Consider the following 20,338-nt stretch of genomic DNA (forward strand, 5'->3'; position numbering starts at 1 on the left):
AATATATTTTCATATTAATCGCAATATATTTAAATATTGTTGATACCGTTTACTTCATCACAAAATTGTCGTAGACTAATTAAAAGCCTCATATTAATGGCTCTGTTTTCATTATGTTTCTCCATATATGTACCTATATAGAATAATACCTATATACTATAGCAGCGGGTTTAAAAAATGAATAGCGCTACCTAACGTTTGAAATATTTGGTTAATATAGTATCTTAATCTGAGTATTTTTTAGCTTATTTCGTTTTGTTTAGCCCTCCCAAGAAAATACAGCAAACCGAACTCGATCGATTAGATATATTCCATAAGTAGCGTCTTTGTAAGTCTTTCTGTCTTAAATACAAATATTTATATTATATATTCCAAGATATACTTTTAGAATTAATGTTGTTTCATAATAATCAAAAGTTAAATAATAGTAAAAAGTTAATTAAAAATCAATACACTTAATGAGGTTTTAACACAATTTAATTTTTATGGTTTAACGAACAAAATGATGTATTAGATATTATGATTTGATTAGTGAAAAGGATCGCCTAAGTACAATTTGCAAATTATTATTTAAACCATTACAATTGCAATTGGAAGGTGTCGAAAAATTATCCAATGAATATAAAAAGCCTGTTCATCGTATTTTAATATAGATATATCGATTTATTATGCATAATAACTTTGGTTCAATAGATATTAAATTAATTTAATCATGACTGTTCTTGTAAAGGTGATTGGCTTGATTCACCCGTGCCAAAGAGCAACCACCTTCCAGGAATAACATGAAACGTTCCCACACTGCTTTGAACACTGCTGTACACTGCTGTAGACAGCAGAAGTTTCAAACGTGGGTGTTGCCACAGAATTAACTGTGCCAACGTCTTCCTCACGTGTACACTGTGCTTTGAAGGTGGTTATTGAGAGTAATTATTAAGCTGACAGCATTATATAATCTCAGTCGCTTCTCTCCTGTAGACAGCAGAAGTTTCAAACGTGGGTGTTGCCACAGAATTAACTGTGCCAACGTCTTCCTCACGTGTACACTATGCTTTGAAGGTGGTTATTGAGAGTAATTATGAAGCTGACAGTATTATATAATCTCAGTCGCTTCTCTCCTGTAGACAGCAGAAGTTTCAAACGTGGGTGTTGCCACAGAATTAACTGTGCCAACGTCTTCCTCACGTGTACACTATGCTTTGCACTGCCGGAATCTGTATTGATTTAATTAGTTGACTTTGATTGAGGTTAATGTAATATTATATTCCAAGACGGAGCATAATTTGGTCCTGTTCTTTAGATCTATTTCAGGAACTCCGCTTTGTTTTGGAATGAATATTCTCTCATATTTAATCTATCGCGGTAATTACATATTTATACTTTGTTTTATTTTGATTTACTTACCATCGGCAAGCAGCCATTTCAACGTGCAAGATTATGTCTGTATATAATTAAAAAATACAGTTATTTCGAATTCGAACAGTAATAAATTAAATAGCATTTATGGGAAATAAGTATAAATATACAGTAATAAATATTAACAAAAATTAATAACGTGATAAATATAGCAACCAGAAAATAAGAAGGAATAAATATAACCATACGTATACACTACTAAATAATCAATGTAACGGAGCAAATCAAATCAATATATACAAGCAGGTTCAAATATATCAAATTTAAAGAGGACAAAACTACCAAATTTGAAAATTTGTCGTCAGGTGGCCAGGCAATTGAGAGCACATCTAAATTCGACGAATCAGACGAAACTATATTCCCAAGAAGGACCAATCTTTCAAGTGGACTGGTGAAGTCAAATTCGGTAGCGTGGTGTCTACAGTTCAGGATCTCACAGAATCGAGTAGCTGTAGGGATAACCCTAATAATTTTTATAGCTTTCAATTACGGAGTCTAAACTGTATATATCGCTGTAGGATGTGAATAGTAAGCCATTTGTTTAACCCATCAGCGACACCACTTTCTGGTAATGTGACAGGAAATCAGTGAAAAGTCTATTTTAGATCACATCTCATTTTAACAGTCTTGATAATACAATTAAAACATTACGGGAACAATTGTATACAGACGTTCTGACAAAAGTGGAAGGATTTAAACTATTTGAACGTTGAGAATAGTGAGAGCTCCATTATAATGTCCCACAGTGTAGTTTCCGATAAATTATTTTTTCCTAATATTTCCACTTCAGTAAAGACTTAAGGTTCATCCACCACAAGACTGGTAGATTTTAATTGCAGTTCATAAGACTAGTACAATGAGAGCTACGAGCACCAGACCAAGTTGTTCTTAAAAGTCTATAAATGCAAATTTAACTATTAGACACTCAACGCTTCTGGTCTCTGGTAGATTTTGAACTCTGAACATTCGGCTTCGGCTTCTGGAAGATATTGGAAGACTACGCCCTCTGACAGGTCCTGGTCTCTGGATGATCTTTACTCGAGGAGTTTCAGGTTTCAGGGAGTTCCCGCCGTGTGGCAACTTCTCGTTTGTACCGATATTTTTATTGGCCCAGAGATCTGCTCTCTAGGCTCAGAATTCAAAACAAACAAAAACTTCAAAGGTGTTCACATTCATTCCATAGAACATGGAATGGTTTTGATCCTAGAGCCCCACACCCTTGTTTCAAAGAGTGTTGAGAAACCATCCTTGGTTACTTACCATTTTTGGTCCAAATCTATCCAACCTCAAGATGACTTGTAGTATGTCTAGTCAAGTAGTATTGAAGAACATCTTTTTTGTTTCTTAAAATCCACCAACTTGGCGTCAAACCTTTTTCGATTTGTAGTTTGTTCCGTAGATGTTCATACCAATTTTGATGAAAATCCGTCAAACGTTGTATTTATAGTAATTATAAATATAAAGATTTGATCCTGCGCCTCCTCCTTCTTGTTGCAGAGGTGTGCGCCAGAATCTCGTCATTGGTTAATATAATGTAGATTATATTAACCAATTATTCAGAATGCTAATTTTACTTCAAAAACCTTCTGCCTGATCAGCCTAACAAAACAATTACATAGACATTCACTCGTAAAACGTATCCAGTTTCATAAAGATATGTTAATGATTGCGACTGTAATCGTGATAATACGTAGATAGAACACTATTTACATTTACACATTGCAATGGTTACATTAGAAATATTGTATAACTGACAATAAAGAATAATTAATTGACGTTACTTAATAAAATTCGAAAGAAAGTGTTAGAGAGCATAGCGAGGACTGTGTCTAGGAGGATATTTCTAATCACAAAGCGTTTTTCCTTCAGCAACCAATTACATTAGCCTATACAATGAGAAACTGTAATTATTAATATATTACAAATTGTTGTATCATCTGTGTTGTTCGTGTTTATTAGCCTCCCGATTAATGGGATAATAATCAGATAAATTATGTACATTAAACCCCCTTTTACCTATTTTTTTTTACTCCCGAGACCGGTTTCGATGTCGAAAAATAATCATTAATAATATTTTACAAAGATGTAAATAGTTTAATTCCTCTGCAGTCTCGTCAATGATTTTAATATATAAACACAAATATAAATATAAAATACATATAAATTTATAACTGTATGCCAACCAATGAAATATGTAGTTTTAAATTTTTATGTATATTATATATATGTCTGTGTGTGTCTTATTTATAACACCATTGACGACACTGCAGAGGAGATAAATCATTTATTTCCTTCTACAACCTTACTAAAGATATTTCGGCATCGAAACCAGTCTCGGGAGTACAAACAAAATAAAACAAGGATTGTGGAAGTAAGATTCATATCTTTATTGTGTAAAATCATACTATCGTATCCTCTTACATTGAAGTTATTACTATAAGATCCGCTTTTTTATGGTTTCACTTGTTTAGATTTATATGTTTACGTAATTAGTTAAGTAAAGTAACACCAAAGCTCCACGCCCGTTTAAAAGAAAGTAAAATACTACCTAAAGTATTTAGAGGGAAAATATGTTTATACTCTCTGGCCTTTCAGGAACTTGAGGCTTCATTGTACGATTTCTCTAGAAATACTTATAATATTCTCTTATGTCATAGCGAATGTCAGATTTATATTTCATAGAGCACTTGGTTGAAGTCTGGTAACCATTTTTATACTTCATAAACGTTTACACTTTTAAGTGTGGTGTGTTTATGATAAATGGCTTTCCGGCCTAATTTTTTTATACCAATTTTAGAATCAATTAATAATACTGAACTTTGTGTGAATGTGAACTATGGTAAACAAATTCATATGTAAGAAAAATGTACGTAACGGCAGTGGCTTTAGTGTTAGAAAACAATACATTTTTAATAACAACTTAAAATTTTTCAATGTAAAAAAAAAATCTATCAATACCCTTACAATTCGACCTCTACAAAACCTAGCACGATCTTCTTAGGAGAAATACCTCACAAATTGATTTCAAGAAACCTAGGTTGTACGCTTATACAAATTGACTCTCGGCTCCTAGTCTTATTACCCGCAAATTTTAGATGAGTCTGATACAAAAGGAATCACTTGCATCCTTAAAGTGTTCGAAATTCGTTAGTGTGGATCAATAGAGATCAATAGGATGATTGGGTGAATGTGGGCGAGAGTGGGAGGTGCAATGGCATAGTTTCTATTATAGACTCTCACAAGTAACACTGAACAATATAATGACGCGACGGTACAAGTCTATCCTCACAGCACATCCACGCACAGTATTTGCGTACAGAAGCTGCTACTTCAATATACTCGCCCACTATAACCGTTACGTGAATACGAGTGTTTTTATTCCTATTCGGGTTTATTGTTGAAGTGAGCAACAGATATTTACCTCAATTTATATCTGACTTGAATTCCTGAAAGGATTACTCCAAAGAATGTTTTCGTTCTACCTGAAGAAGGGACCAGATTGCAGATCTCAAAACTTAGTGTTACTGATTTTTTGTTTCACTGAACGATAACAAATGTACGGAAAACCCTTTTTCCTTGGACGAGAAAATAATAGAATAAATTAAAAATTGGACAAACTCAGTACACTCATAAGAGATTTTAACGTGACATGTTAATTTACATGTAGCCTGATTATCTCAACACATACAACATCATTCGATGGTGACATGGTGGGTAGACTTTTATTATTTAAACACTGTTATGAAACCCTGTTACGTCAAAAATGTGAATATATTTGTGGCATGATATGTTTAGAAATATTTCATCTGTAGACTTGAAATTTTGCATAAAACCACATTTCTACATAAAAAATAATGAGTTCTATAATATTGCATGTCGAACCATGAAGTTTGGTTGATGGTTATTTATGCCTATCGCTCAGTAGGCCGACACACTTTCTTTTGTGTTTGCCAGGTGATGTAAAACTTTTGAACTTCAGCGGAGACTGTTACGCGACACAAGGTGTGGTGTACTCCTGACTTGTAAATAAAGGATGATTAAAAAGCGCCGGTTCTCATATAATTAAATTAAGAGATTTATTAAAAAAAATTAAAAAATACATAATCATAATCAAATAACGACGTCAACTCGTCAAATTTCCTCCTTAAAGTCACTGATGTTTCGGGGTTTATTTTCATGCACCAACAATTTCAGATAACCCCAAAGTTGAAAGTCACAGGGCGTCAAGTCATACGGCGAAATGGAAGTGCAGTCATAGTAAATTTCATGAACAGAGTTGTTCCTCCTCGCAGTAGAGGAGGCCACATAAATGACGTAATTTTCGTACGTGAAATCGGGAGGTTATTTGAAAATGTTGATTTATTTACAATTAGTTTTTTATAAAATTGAATATTTTATTTTAAATGCCAAAACCGGCAACCTTTTAGAATTGCCCTACTCATTGTACGGCAATTCACAAAATTTCAATACTAGACTCAAACAATTGTATTAAAATAACAAAATGAACACTATTTATTTTTACGAGGAATTAGTATTAAAGAAATTATAGAACGCAGAAGTCTCACTCAATAAAGCGCCATTAGACGACCAGGCCTAGTAACTGGTGAACCAATGGCGAATTGTGAGCAGGTAATTCAGTCAACATAAATGCAACCAATTAATAACCTCAATAATATTGTTTTTTATCGATATGTTATTGATTGATTAGAATAGGAGTCACCCGATAGGTCACTTTCCGTTTCCTCATCTCAGGGTGTAATACTGTAACGCTAGAATACATGGTAGTGTTGTGGTACTCAGAACAAGTCTTTATAATATACTGATTTACTCTTTCCTATAAGACAGCTGCGCATCTAACCTCCGTCCAAACTGGAGAATCAATATGGGTTAATAGAGTACATCTTTACTTTCTCAAATTTCTAATACATTTTAAACACCTCTTCTTCTGAGATGCAAAATGTACTATTTTTAATTAAAACCAACTCAAAGGTTGTGTTTGTTTTGCTAACCAAAGAACACTTACTTATTTTAAAACAGACGGAGTAACCTGCGAGAAAATAGTTTAATACTTGAGAGACTTCCATGATGTAATTTAAATGAATGTTAACATAGATTATACTGAACTCACAAATGGTAAACTAATCTTAAACTATATCCTATGCTGACAGCTCAGATGTTTTTTGTTGGAATAATTTACTATGCCAAGTTATTTCTCTTGTGTTTTAAATAAGTATGCGCTATTTATCTTATAGAAATAAAATGGTTAAATTAAGCGCCCATTGCAGAGTTGAAAAATGCGCTGAGCATGGTTGGAAGAGACTTTAACGAACATCGATGATTGAATTTCTGAATAAAGTATTGGTTGGCATTATCCAAAATATTGTTTCGAATTTAGCTATTATATGAGGGGAATCGTTTTGGTAAACAGCGGGAAAGATATGACAAGCGGAGGCAATGTGCCACCCCGGATTCCCGGTGCCTGTAGGGACATGCCGATTCTCAATCTCCTCGGAATTCTCTCTTGTTCACGTTCTCTGGATCACGTGACGCAGGAGACTCCGTATTGGTCATCATACTTCACCTCGACTTTTATCGTTCTTGTCACGTTGGTGACATATTTTCAAACATTCCTACTAAAAATATACTTTGGGTAATCCTTTAACGGAGAGTTCGAATGTATAAACAGTTCATGCATAATTAATTTATCTTCCTGCGAATAGAAGTATTAATATAGGATTACACTGTGTGCGTGTAATGACATGAAAATTTACAACAAAACGTAGTATTCCTAAAACGTTGAACGTATTAACCAGCTCCAATGACTGTTAAAAAATTTGTTGTAATATAACCTGTTAAAGTACCACTATGATTGAAGTTCTGAATACATCATACGAACTGAGTCCTAGAATTACTAATTACTAAGGATAATGACACATGTTTTAATACTGGTTTTAGTTTTATTTATTTACTTTTTTTGGGTTTTTTTTGTTAAGTGTTACAGTCTTCTTTGTAAGGTCCTACAGTGTTGGTTTTTATTCTTGCGCGGCTAGTGTCACAACTAACATCTAGATTTGTCGGTTCACACCATCTCGTAACATCGCTTACACAATTGAGGGCTTATTTGTAGAGAGCCAACTTCAGCCAGCAAATGTTAAACTGGAACTGAGGGACCGAATCTTGAGACCTCCACAGAGAGGCTGAATTTAATTTAATAGTCGTTTTAGCAATGGTTTGACGCATTGCAAACCAGGAATCTTTGATTTTAGCTCTCAAAATATAGTGTAAAATGTACTTTGGTATCATTTGGAGACCAGTCTGTCCCTATCTACCACTTGCTATTACGCAAGTGTATAAGTAAGATAACTATATAATTGGATGTACATTAGGTTATCACAAATATGTTACTAGTAGTACTAAAGTTAAAGTTGACAATTACGAGCGTTCACGTGATATCAGAGCTTGTATTTGGGTGCTATCTCGAGAGATGTTTTTGTTTTCCCGCTAGAGGTACTGATGGCGAGGTTCATTTCCGATCGGTCGGGAAAGTACCAATCGAAAATGACACTCACCAGCAATATGGGCGAGGGAAAAAATCCCTAGAGATATTACCTAACTTTAAGCTCAGAACACGTGAGTACTCGTAAATTTTAGCTTATCCATAATACATATATATTTATTTACTACTGATATAGTAGCCCTAATAACAAATAGTAGATAGGGACAGAAAGGCCTCCGAATAATGATAAACTACCGTGTAAAATACCTAAAACCTCGCTTTAGTGATAACAATTCCATTCTCCGTGTTTCAGGGAACCTCCTATCCTGAACGCCTACAACAAGACCGATGTTATCCTGAGACTGCCCAATGGCAAGCGTATCCGAGACATGCGGTGGCTCTCCGTCTGGTGTCGACGCTTCACAGTGAGTTCCAAATAACTTTTATAATTAGTATTTGTACGTACTACAATTTGTTTGGTTGTTTACTTTTAAAATCACCTTTGAGATCAAAATCATCACGAACATTAAAATAAAACATCGTCATCCACACACTCATTCTCAACACGGCCAATCTTAAATGTTTATTTGATGAAAATGCAAAATCCATCCAATAAAATGGTATCATTAATTATATTCATCTATAATATAAGATGGACGTACAAAATCGTTATAAACAATTTTTGTAATACTAGTTTCATAAATGTTGATTGCCCACTATGAGCTTGATAAAACTTGTATTGCTCAGAATATGTGAGAGTACATAAATATAAAAATGTGGAAATTTGAAAATTATTTTAACAAACCATAAGTACCTTGACCTTGCACAGCAGCACTGTTGTACATAGTATCGTTTAACAGTTTTTGATAATTTATTATTATTTAAAATAATTTAATATTTTTATATGTTAATATTGTAAACATGTTTTTAAACCAAAGTCATTAGTTTTTCACATAAATTGTGTCTTATGAAAGAGTTTTACTGCTTGGAGTGTAGAAAATCAATACATTACTACAATCCCAACTGTTATAACAGGAAACATTCTAAAGGTTTTTAATTCTCAACTTTTTCATTATGCAACGTTTTGAATAATATTGAAAACCTATTATTGATTGAAATGTATTATTATTATCCCTTTATGCTAAGCATGCTTTGTAAGTAATCAGCCTAGTGTGATGTAATAGAGAACTCTCATGGGGCAAGGTACTGCTCAGAAACACTTTGAAAGCCCTTGTAATAGGCTCTGAACGGAATGTTAAAAGTAGTATCATATATAATCAGGATGAAAATGTCTATGCGCATGCTTCTTAAGCTATTGAATTAAAAATCATAAAGCGAGGGTTTGAATTAAAAAATGAATACTTAGGTAATAACAGTACATGCCTTGTGAGATTTTGGTTGATTTGCATAAGGTACGCTTACACTGGTACTCGTGCATGAGAACATGTGTGATATTCTTGTCTAGATACAAGTTTAAAGTTTAAGTACTTAATTCCCCTTACATGTTAACTGACATCTGACCGTCTACACTTGCACACAAGTTTATTCTACAATATGAGTTGGGTTTTTGTAAATATTGGTTGTTTACGTAGATTTTATATTATAACTAAGTATGGATAGTGATAAAGTGAAATTTTAATGCTTGTCCACTTGTCTACCTACTGCTGTGATAGAATAAAATACAAAACATGGCAACGACAAAACAATGGTGAATACTATCACCCGCAGAAGTTTATGACATCTCTTTGTGAACAACCTGTATAGAACACTTTGTTTTCCCACGGTAGGGGATGTGGTTAGTACCAAAAAAACCTAAAGTTAAAGTAGGTCTTATTATACCAGTAAAGCTAATAAGCCCTCCCTAGCACTTAATGTGGGAACTAACGGCTTAAAATTCACTTACGAACCACCTCAATACCAACCAACGGTAAGTGGGCCGCTTCCAAGGACAGTACCAAGGACGAGGAACACCCACTCTCGACGTTGCTTGACTCGGTTCTCTTCTTGGTTATCGCTGTACAAATCAGTGTACCATTGAGCTATTTAAACTGTTTAAAACAGGATATAGGTGTGGATATTTATCATTTTATTTGTGCCCTGACCTGTTATTGTGAATACAACTTCATTAATAGAACATGTTGAATGGAGAAAAATGTGATATACATTTGAAGGAACTCTGTGTTGTTTCGCCTCCGGCACCAGTGACCCTTGAACTCTAATTAGCAATGAATATTCAAAGGCAATTATCTCGTCAAGTGGCGCTCTTGGCGCTCTGACTCTAGTAGTTTTAATTACGCTCCCTCCTGCAGCGGACAACAGGTCAGCTCTCCTCCTACAAAATAAAGGCTGATGAATTACAAAGTATTCAAAATTCATTGTTTTGATACACTCAAATAATTTGGCAATGATAACAAGTGTTGTTGATACTGTGGACCTTGAATTTAGGGAATAACAAATGCAATTACTTTTATAAATAACACCCAATTTTCCTTGTAAACAAAGTTTTGGTATTTTGTCTTTTATTAATTCGTTGAGCAAGAAGTACTTAAATGATCTAAGTTGGGATGTAGGATGCGCTTACCTAATCGGGAATAACTCTAAACATACGTTTATGATAATGATGGTCTCGGCTAAGGTAATTAGTTTGAATCCTCACTCATAGGATTCGTGAGTCGAAAACATTCAGCTCCAAGTTGTCAAATTAAAATACGTAAAAATCATTTAAAATAAATCGTACACAATGACGCAACACGCAGAAACGTGCGTTTTAAAAACATAATTTGTAATTGATAAAAACTATTTGTTTAAAAAAATTACTGCCTAGAAATTTAATAGAGGCTGTAAATTTGAAATAAAGTTATTTTTTATTATTACATTTACAGCATACATATAACAGCTACCAATAATCTTCAGAGAGTATAAAAGGGCTCTTTATGGTATTAGCGTCGTAATACTGTTGACGCATTTAGTAAAGGGCTTAGATCCATAACATTATTTCGTGTACATTATTTATAATAGATGAAACGTAAAGTAATCGAGAGTGTTTGGGAAACATGTTTTTCTCCTTTCCATAAGAGACGAATATCATGAACTATAAATTTAAATGTTCCGTTTTGTTAATATAACCAGTTAAATTAATTTGGAGTGATAACTAATTGAAACAGGCTTTTAAATAAATGGAAAGTTAGAAATATTTGTATTTTCTTATAGATTATGATAAAATATGTATTGATGTGATTTACTTACTTATTATCAAACATGGAGTTAAAAAAGTATCATAATACTAAGGTACGATTGACATCTTATGCATGAGAGTTTTCCACAGCTAGGCTACTATTCTTACTTAATACTTTACTAAGACTTTATCAAATCTTGTTGCGTCACTTAGCCAGTAATGTTGAGATCGTTATTCCAGCTAGTCGGGGGTAAGGTTTGACTGGCTCTGTTATATTTGGGAGATTGGCGGAGTGGTCTAATACGTCAGACTTTGGATCTGAGTTAGAGATAGCGCATGTCCAAATCCTGTTATTCTGACATTCAAGGTTTCTCTCTCTGTACCAACGTAGGCCAGGAATACCATGTGGACTTATGTAAAGAACGTAAGAAGAATACCACACCAAACTGTGTCATCTTATTTTCTATTATCTAGCCTGACCTAAAACAATTAAATCTGTAAAGTTTCAATAGCAAACAATAAGAACAAACTTCCTTGACAATACATAGCCAACTAATATCTATTTGACGGCAATAACTATAAATCAAACCAGCTCCCCAGCAATAATGGTTAATTGACAACCATATAAAGCGCCAGAGCCCACCCCTCCTAGGGAGCCACCCTCCCCTTACGTTTTATTTTATTGCGCGTGTTGCCGTTATCAGTCAGTTTCAGCGTCACTCCCTTATCATTCACTTCCGGTAGAGGTGTTATCCTCATTAAGTAAGGCCTACATCCGGTTCCGGAGCTTATGAGTTATGAGGCGCAGTTTCGGAGATTTGAACTCTCTCTTGGATATTATCCAGGGATACTTAAATTTAAAACCTTTACTTTTTCCGAATAAATTTGTGTATTATTATATTATTGATCTGATGAAACCCACCACACGTAAGAAGTATGGTGTCATTGTTTAATTACAGTGTATACGTAGATCTTAATACTGTATACTGGACATCTCGTGTATTACATAAAAAAAGGAAATTTTTGAAACAATACTACAGATATCAATTTTTAGCGTCTGTACGTGTTTTTACTTATCCATAATTCAAAAACTCTTTGTTACGTTACATCGTCAGGACCTAATTCAACGTATAAAAATAAATATAATTTTAATCTACAACGTTTCAAGAAGTCTAATACAGCTCTAAACGAAAACGTTTCTCATAAATAAAATGTATTTTCTCCATTATATTTGATAATATATAAAAATAACGCAGAAAAATATTCTTGTATGTACTTAACGTAAATCTTTATAATTCTTTGTATTGCTGATTAAGTTTATGCTGGATTCATACTTAAATCCATAATCGTATTACTCATTTCAGTTATTATCCGTCCAATTTAAACCAATAAAATACCTGAATTGATTTTTTATTATGGCATTTTTCATGTTGCTTTGACTTGTACGTCAATGTCGATTCTTTACATCACTTTTGTGATTCGGCATGAATATTTTTGAATGAAACCATTTAGGAACAATTGGAAATATTTTTTTTAAGTCTTCAATTAAGTATAAAGACAAACAAGTATTACGTATAAGATAACGTTTAAATACGTCGCGTATACTAAGAAACACAACCATACTTACAACACTGCAACTCATACATCTACAATATTTATAAATACACAAGTAAACATTGGGCAGGTCGACTTTGAAGGAAAGATAGGAATATAGAAAATATTTTTATAATAAGTTTTTGCTTATGTTTACGTAAGAAGTGCACTCGTGGCTGTAAAATCATACTCCACACACGAAGTAATAAGTTATTTACTAATTCGAAACAACAATTTATTTCCTGTTCAACTTGACCCCAACTCGTTTACCATTAAACTAATCTATCGTAATCAGAGTAAGAGTATGAACGAAAAATATAAACGCAAGGGTTCCAAAAAATAACGGTTGGTGGATTCAAATCTTTGCTAACACCATTCACTTGTACCTTGTAATTTAACGAGGAAAATCGAGTAAAAATAGAGTAGACTGTATTCTTAATGAGTATACATACATTAATTTTAAGATAAGCCGAGCTTTAACGAGCGCGAACTTTAAGACTGTGTACGCGGTGTACTGTGAGTAAGTGGCTGTTAGCTGAGTGGAATGTCGATGTCAGCTGACTCCTGCCGGCTGTTATCAGCAAACTTAGGCCATTCTGGGAAATTAAAGTGCGCTGCGAACCACTATTTCTCAGTATTAGGGGCGAGCGGTTGTGATACCAGATGTATAAATATCCCCGGCCGCAGAGCTGCGCTGCCTCACTAACAGACGATATTACAGACGACTAACTTCAGTTTTAGTTCAATTCTACATTTTTAATACCAAACTGTGTTACTTGAATTGACTGGAAATTATTTACAACGTTAAAATCTACTAATCATTATTTTAAGAAACCAGTGACGTATACAGAACATTATTTCCGACGGGGCTGAACTATTGGGTTGTATTAGGTTGTATAAAATACCCCCAAAGCAGGAGCTCTAGTATTTTCCCCCAAGGATATTGTTTAGCTTTCAGACATCATAAATGTGTTCTAACTTAAAACAAACTACTGAGTAAAAATGTCTTTCAAAATATAGGGGACTTGAATTCACTGAGCTCCCCTTATGCGTATTTAAACTTAGGTCACATTATGGTTATTTCTACTTTACTGCTATGGTCATCTGGTCAGTGCATAATTAAAGAGGTTAATTTGAAAAAAAAATTGTGTTTTTTTAATGGAATATTCATAATTTATCACGTTATATTCTGCTTTAATTTTACATCTCATTATCAAAATATCAAATAACATAAATATTTAATTAAACCCAAGATGCACTTACATTTATTAAAAAGTTCTATTCATCTTTAGAGACCACATATACATATATCTTCCGAAAGTAGATTTTTTTACATGTATAGCCTGATTTTTGGAATCTAAACGTTTTAGGTAAACTCATATTAATTTCGGTCTTGGAATTGTTTTGAAATTAAATTTTGGATCTAAAAACATAATAATATGTGATTCAATGAGATAAATGTCAGGTATACACGATAAAATTTCATTTTCGCCCTATCTACTTGTATATTGGTATTATTTGGAATTTATAACCTAAGTAAAGAATTTCGTTTCAAAATTGGGCAGAAAGGGTTAGGCTTGCCCTGCTGACAACACATAAGGTAGGGTCCGCAATAAGGTTAGGTTGTTGCACAAGGAATTAGGAAACATAATTTCCCTCTTTCAATCTAAGTTTAAATGGCTGAACCATACAGTATATTTAATTTTAATTTTTTATAACAGAAATAAATAATTACACTATTTTTGAACAACAAGGAGTATATTTCAAATAAATAACTTGTTAAGTGTAGAGGGTATATTTTCTTCAAGTTAGAATCTGAAATCCCAGAAGCCAATATTGATTATCAACTGGTTGCGATATCTCTTTCATGCTATTGGAAACTTGTACAATATAACGTAATTATAACGTTACCTCAACAAAGCCTTCTAGCCAACTGATGAAATTGCAAGCCTGTAAACTGTAGGTAATGTTTGTCTGCTATTTGTAGCTACAATATTATCACTATCATGGTGTATAAAACCTGTACGGTGTCGGTGGATTGTTGACACGTAATAAGCGTTTAATTAAATTCGCAGAACTGAAAACGATATGGTAAAGTGTGTGCCCACACATACTGACCCATATCTGGCCAGTATATTATGTACAACTTATAACATATTGTTATAGTCTAGCTTGCAGTGCTTTACAAAACATGATAAACTGCTCAATTAATAGTGGTGTAATAACTTTCTTCACATTTAATTATGTTGCACTTTGTTCTTAAAGTTCCTATTTCATCTCCGTGTATTGATCATTATTGGCCGAGCGTTAGCTGATGAAATAATTAATATAACTGTTGAACATTTTGTGTTTCTGTCTATAACAGTTGTTAGTTACCTCCAATGAAGAACAGGAGAGGCCTTCAATTTTATTGTTACTGTTTGTAACCTCTTAAATTTGGATCAGTGGCAAAATAAATCTTGCGTTAACACAATAAAAAGATCTGTGTCAATAACGTCACGATGATAATACGGTGGTAAGTGCGTTACAAAACATAAACACACGCATGCATACAAAGAGAAATATATGGTCTTGTTATATATATATATAAAAGGGCTGGGAAATTTATACTTTTGTTTGTCAGTATGTCTATATGTGTTTTATATCCACACAATATCTCTAGAACAAACTGACCCCTAGAATTTAAATTTTGTATGAAGCTTCATTTTTATATAAGCAAAATCGAGTTTGATAATGGTGCACGTCACATGATATGTGGCTGAGCGTCAGCAAACATTTTTACATTGTTCTTAAGTGTAATCGTGATGGCAACTAGAAATCTCAGAATAAATACATTTTTAAACAAAATGAGTACAATAGTATGTCATATACATATAACACATGTACATACATGTAACTAATAAAACGGTTGATTTGAAATTTTACTTGCAATCTTAGTTATATGTTTTGCGTTCCCCTGAACCTTGCAATATAATTTGCTTTTACTTTCACACGGTCATATTTCATTAGGCTTTTTTCCATTTTACGAACCTGTTCAATATGATTTTTTAATCTAAATCAAAGGAATTTCTTTTATTATTACCAGCAAACCTTACATGGTTTGAACTCGAGAACCTTTGACCTAATTGCTCGTTAAATTAAAACCTTATCCCAAAAATGTAGTTTTGAAACATTTAGATCGTGCCTGAATGATTAAATAACGCATGTCACTCATTCGAAGTCCAAAGTTCACACTTGTATCTCAAAGGGTCTTAACAAACTGTTTAAGAAGTACTAAGTACAAGTAATCTAAAAGTTTCTCGATTGTTTAAGAGACCGTTTTAAGTAACTAATGCATCAATTCGAAGTTTACTCTGTTTAACTTATTCCTGTAGTTTCTCTGGCGACCTCAAGATAGACGATGGTAGCGAAACTCGAAACTATTTTACTCACTTTGAAAATGAAATGCAGTTTTTTTCAATAGCAAATACATTGAGGCGTATCGTCCTTCCTAATTCAAAGAGTTCAATAAGCCAGGATATCAATTATCAACGACATCTATTCAATACAACTTCGAAACATAACACAACATTACAAAAGATTGCAATAGACTGAACAGTCAACATACGCCGAGATGTTTATTCTAGAAGTATCGAACAAAGTTTATTTTTGTACTAAGGAAAGTTTTAACCCCATAACCCAGAAATTAAACATAACAATATTTTGTATGTCCTAAACAGTTTGAACTACCATACAGATTTATGGAAGACGTTTTTATGGTATAAATGTTTTCGAGTTAATTAGACTTAAAGATTTATTTTCAAACTAATCAAAACGGATTAGAAATTTCATCTTATCCTCCAGACTACAATCTAACGAATTATGATTTATTTGGGAAATAATGGAATATATTTAATGACAGAAAATACTTAAAGAAATATATAGCAAAAATATTATTCCTGCGATTAAGTCTTAATGTTGATCAATACTTTGTAACCGATTCGTTTATATCTTATAAAACATTTTGTCAGTAATATCTCATTACCGGAAGTAATATAAGGAAATTTCCAGGTGATTTCACATATTCACCATTTAATTAACCGTTTTCCTCGCAGTTTTGTAAGTAATTAAGGAAAGGGTTAAAGGGAAGGCATTCAAACATTTTCATCAGGAAATCCAAGAATAAAAATGTTCGAGTATTAATATTTTTAGTATTTTTACGAAGAAGAGTCCTTCAACATTCCTTTATCCCATGTTTATTGTGTTCCAAATTGAAGGCGATTTGGAAAACATATGAAAGTGGGATATTTTTCCAAACAGTTAAATTTTTACCGTTACTATTTAGATTTAAAACTGTGAGTATTACACCAAGTGATAGAATCTTTGACGTCGAAAGGCCTTATGAAATAATGAATAAAACAATATTTAAAATGTTGTGTTACTATCAATAAAAATAGTTAATTTACCTCCAATGAAAAACAGGAAGGGCCTGTTGTAAAATCACTCCATGTACCTCTTGATAAGCTAAAACCTACGTCCTTTATACAAATAAATAGAAAAACAAAAATTAAATCTGTGTAAGTTTTTATAATAAAATAAAGATATTTTTACTTTGATAGTACTGTAAATATATTAAAGTTTTCAAATAGCGTGATTCATAAAATAAATTGCAATGGATAAATTTGGCTTCATACCCACAAATGTTAATTTTTAGTGTAATGAAGAGGTCAGTTCGTAATTAATTGATTGGATTGGGTGGGTGAATTGCCTTTTGCAGATAACTTTACCAAGTTGTAGTATTATCACATTATGTTAAAATTAGTAATTATTTAATGTCACACAGTTCAATTCAAGATACTCTTTGTAACCACGATTCTCGTTCAAACTCATAACTGTTATACTTTATCCTTGTGAAATTTACCGTTTCTTTTTGAAAGCACTAATTTCTTATTTTCAGTAACAGAACATTAGTCTTAAATTCAAATCGGATAGCTCATAGTCATTAAAATGGGTGTATTGGTAAAGCTATTAACGAGCAGCTTGTAATTAGCCTGACATATCTATAAACATTGACAGGTTTATACATGCAATGTGTAACGTAAACTGATCTCTATCACTCTTTAATGACAACCACAACAAGGTAAAATCAGGCGTACGGCTCAGTGCCATTGTTATCATCCCTGGCCCCTAATTGCCGAGTCCGCATCGACACATGTACCGATGAGGTACTACAGGACCGTGTCATTATCGGACATGTCATAAAGGGCGAATGAGAAAGCAGAATTTAATATAGTCGGCAGTGGTAGAGGAGGTCCACGAACGTGGAGGTCTACTACGATAAACCCCGAATGTACTGTGGCCCGGGCGCGCATGCGCACTGGCTCTGGTCGATTCAAACCCCAGCGCCGCGCGCAACCCTCGGTATTACAGTTATTGTGGAAATATTACTGATAAAGTAAAAAAGATTACCCATAATGCCGCTAGTATTGTCCTACTCGGAAATCGCTTTTCTTCTGGCGCTCATGACGCTGTTCCCGCAGCACCGCGCCTAATGCACGCGCCTATTCTGTTTGACTTCAATATAAACATTATTTCTCCCAGCTTTTAGAAAGAGTTCTCCACAGATTACCCAGTTTTCCCACGTAATGTCCGGCTACAGAAGCGCTTCATTGGCAGAAAAATCCACCAAATTAGCAGTTGATTCAGACTGGAACAAGCATTCATTTTGAAACCGTTCTCAAGCCGACTGCTTCTATTAAGGCACGGAACTGATGACTGGCTTTTAGAAACGAGCTTTCGACCATCAAGCAAAAATCTGTATTTTCATTTAAATTACTTTATCCATAAATGATAAACCACCTACATATACATATACCATAATGTCTATTTAATTAGATAACTAATTATTAGTTAGTTAGTAATCAATAACTTTTAAACTAATTGATCGATTGCCTTTATATTTTAACCTTCCTTTTATCACACAAACAAAAAATTAAAAAAAATGTTTAATAAGCCTTTTTTAATGTTTGTATATTTTATAGTTTTTAAACTACTATACATATTTTAAGTACTATTGTTACCCATTTTCAGAAAAACATACCTTTTGGATAGTTATTTCAGAATAAAAATGTACCTAAGTTACTGAAATCAGGATTAAAGTAAAACATTATTTACTATGGATTTAAACCTCTCCTGTTGAGTAGTTCTAATCATGTTTGTCATCTTTTTGGCTCTTAAGTAGCTTCTTTTTGCTCCGCTGTGTTTGGTGTAAGGCTCTACTGGCTTTTCTGCTTAATCATATGCGAGTCTTATACAACACCTAAAAACTAAATACAATATTTATACATATTCGTACAGTTATAGCATATGTATATAAGAAAAGAAGTTGACACGGAAATAACGCGTCAAAGAACACATTCTTCAATAAATTCAGTGTCATGCTAAATTTAAAGTCTACATATTTATGAAATCTTTTCGGACTATCATAGCACATGATATATTCATATTTTTTTTTTAAGTTGGGTTTCATATCATTGTTTAAATAATAAAAGGTTACACACCAAGTAAACATCAAATTTAATTGGATGTGTTGATATAATTAGGCTGTATGTTTTGATATGTAACGTGTTAAAATCCCATATTAGTTTGTTTACGAATTTATTTATTCTGATAATATAAATAAGACTAATATCTGCTAACACTTAGCTAAATCCAACGGAATGACATGCACAATAATCAAACTCAATGTTCCTCACACTGATATGAAGTATCGTGCACAATTTCAAGTCTACTTCAGTTCAAGTTTGAGATGTCATGCGGACAGACAGAGTATCATAGGTAGACAGACAGACAGAAATTAAATTTAACAGCCCACGAGCGATAGGCTTCGCTAACGCTCAATTAAATTAAAATTACGATATTTAACCCAAAGAGTGATCTCTCCCCTTAATATTAACATCCGTGTAACCACAAAATTTGACGAAAGACTACGTTTATTCGTTATCGGTAGAGTTTTTATTTTATCAACGAACAGTTTAATTTGTTCTATTAACCTTTAACACACATCCTCCATGGTTTACAATAATAATGAAAGGTCAAATTTTAAAAAGTCGTACTTTACTAATCATGCGATATCCTTTGATCATGAATGATTAATGATCTGGGCTTTTTCAATCTTACTATTGCGTGCACTCTGTAATGATCAATGTTGACCATGCTCATGCCGTGTGCATGCGATTCATCATTATTAGTAATGCGATGCATTAATGGTATGCTTCTAGAAAGATACGTTTAATTTGTATGGGTAAATATTGAGAAATCAGAGGATATACATAAAATTAGGCCCTCAATCTTGGGTTTCATATATTTTTATTACCTCATTTCTACTCATACTGCTATGCTTTTAACAACATAATAGAAAAATAACGTGATAATAACGTTCTGTTTTACTAAGTGTAAAGGAAGTTTGAAGTGTACTTTTAATGTCAAATATAATGCAACATTTGAACTCTGACAACTGAGATGAAATTAGAGTAAATAACTCCGATTGATGGTCTACTTATATAAGTGGAAGTACCACACGTATTTAATTTTAATTACGGTTAAATTTTGGCAAACCTTTCTAAAAAAAAGGGTAATACATATAATACCTTCTGCACCAACCGACACTAATATTCATCCAA

At 33.2% G+C, this 20,338-nt stretch overlaps 1 protein-coding gene across 3 annotated transcripts in view; it reads left to right on the plus strand.

Annotated features, from left to right (window-relative positions):
• Positions 1 to 20,338, plus strand: part of LOC124359783 (protein Skeletor, isoforms B/C) — a 176,038-nt gene that overhangs the window by 111,778 nt on the left and 43,922 nt on the right. For all 3 annotated transcript variants that reach the window (XR_006922187.1, XR_006922188.1, XM_046812808.1), the window contains exon 4: positions 8,223 to 8,334. Coding sequence is in view for 1 of the 3 variants with exons in the window: in XM_046812808.1 (XP_046668764.1) it covers positions 8,223 to 8,334 (112 nt within the window). In the remaining 2 variants the exon portion in view is untranslated. The remainder of the gene's footprint in view (positions 1 to 8,222; positions 8,335 to 20,338) is intronic.

This window comes from Homalodisca vitripennis, chromosome 4, assembly GCF_021130785.1.
Source record: "Homalodisca vitripennis isolate AUS2020 chromosome 4, UT_GWSS_2.1, whole genome shotgun sequence".
In the NCBI taxonomy this organism is placed as follows: Eukaryota; Metazoa; Arthropoda; class Insecta; order Hemiptera; family Cicadellidae; genus Homalodisca; species Homalodisca vitripennis.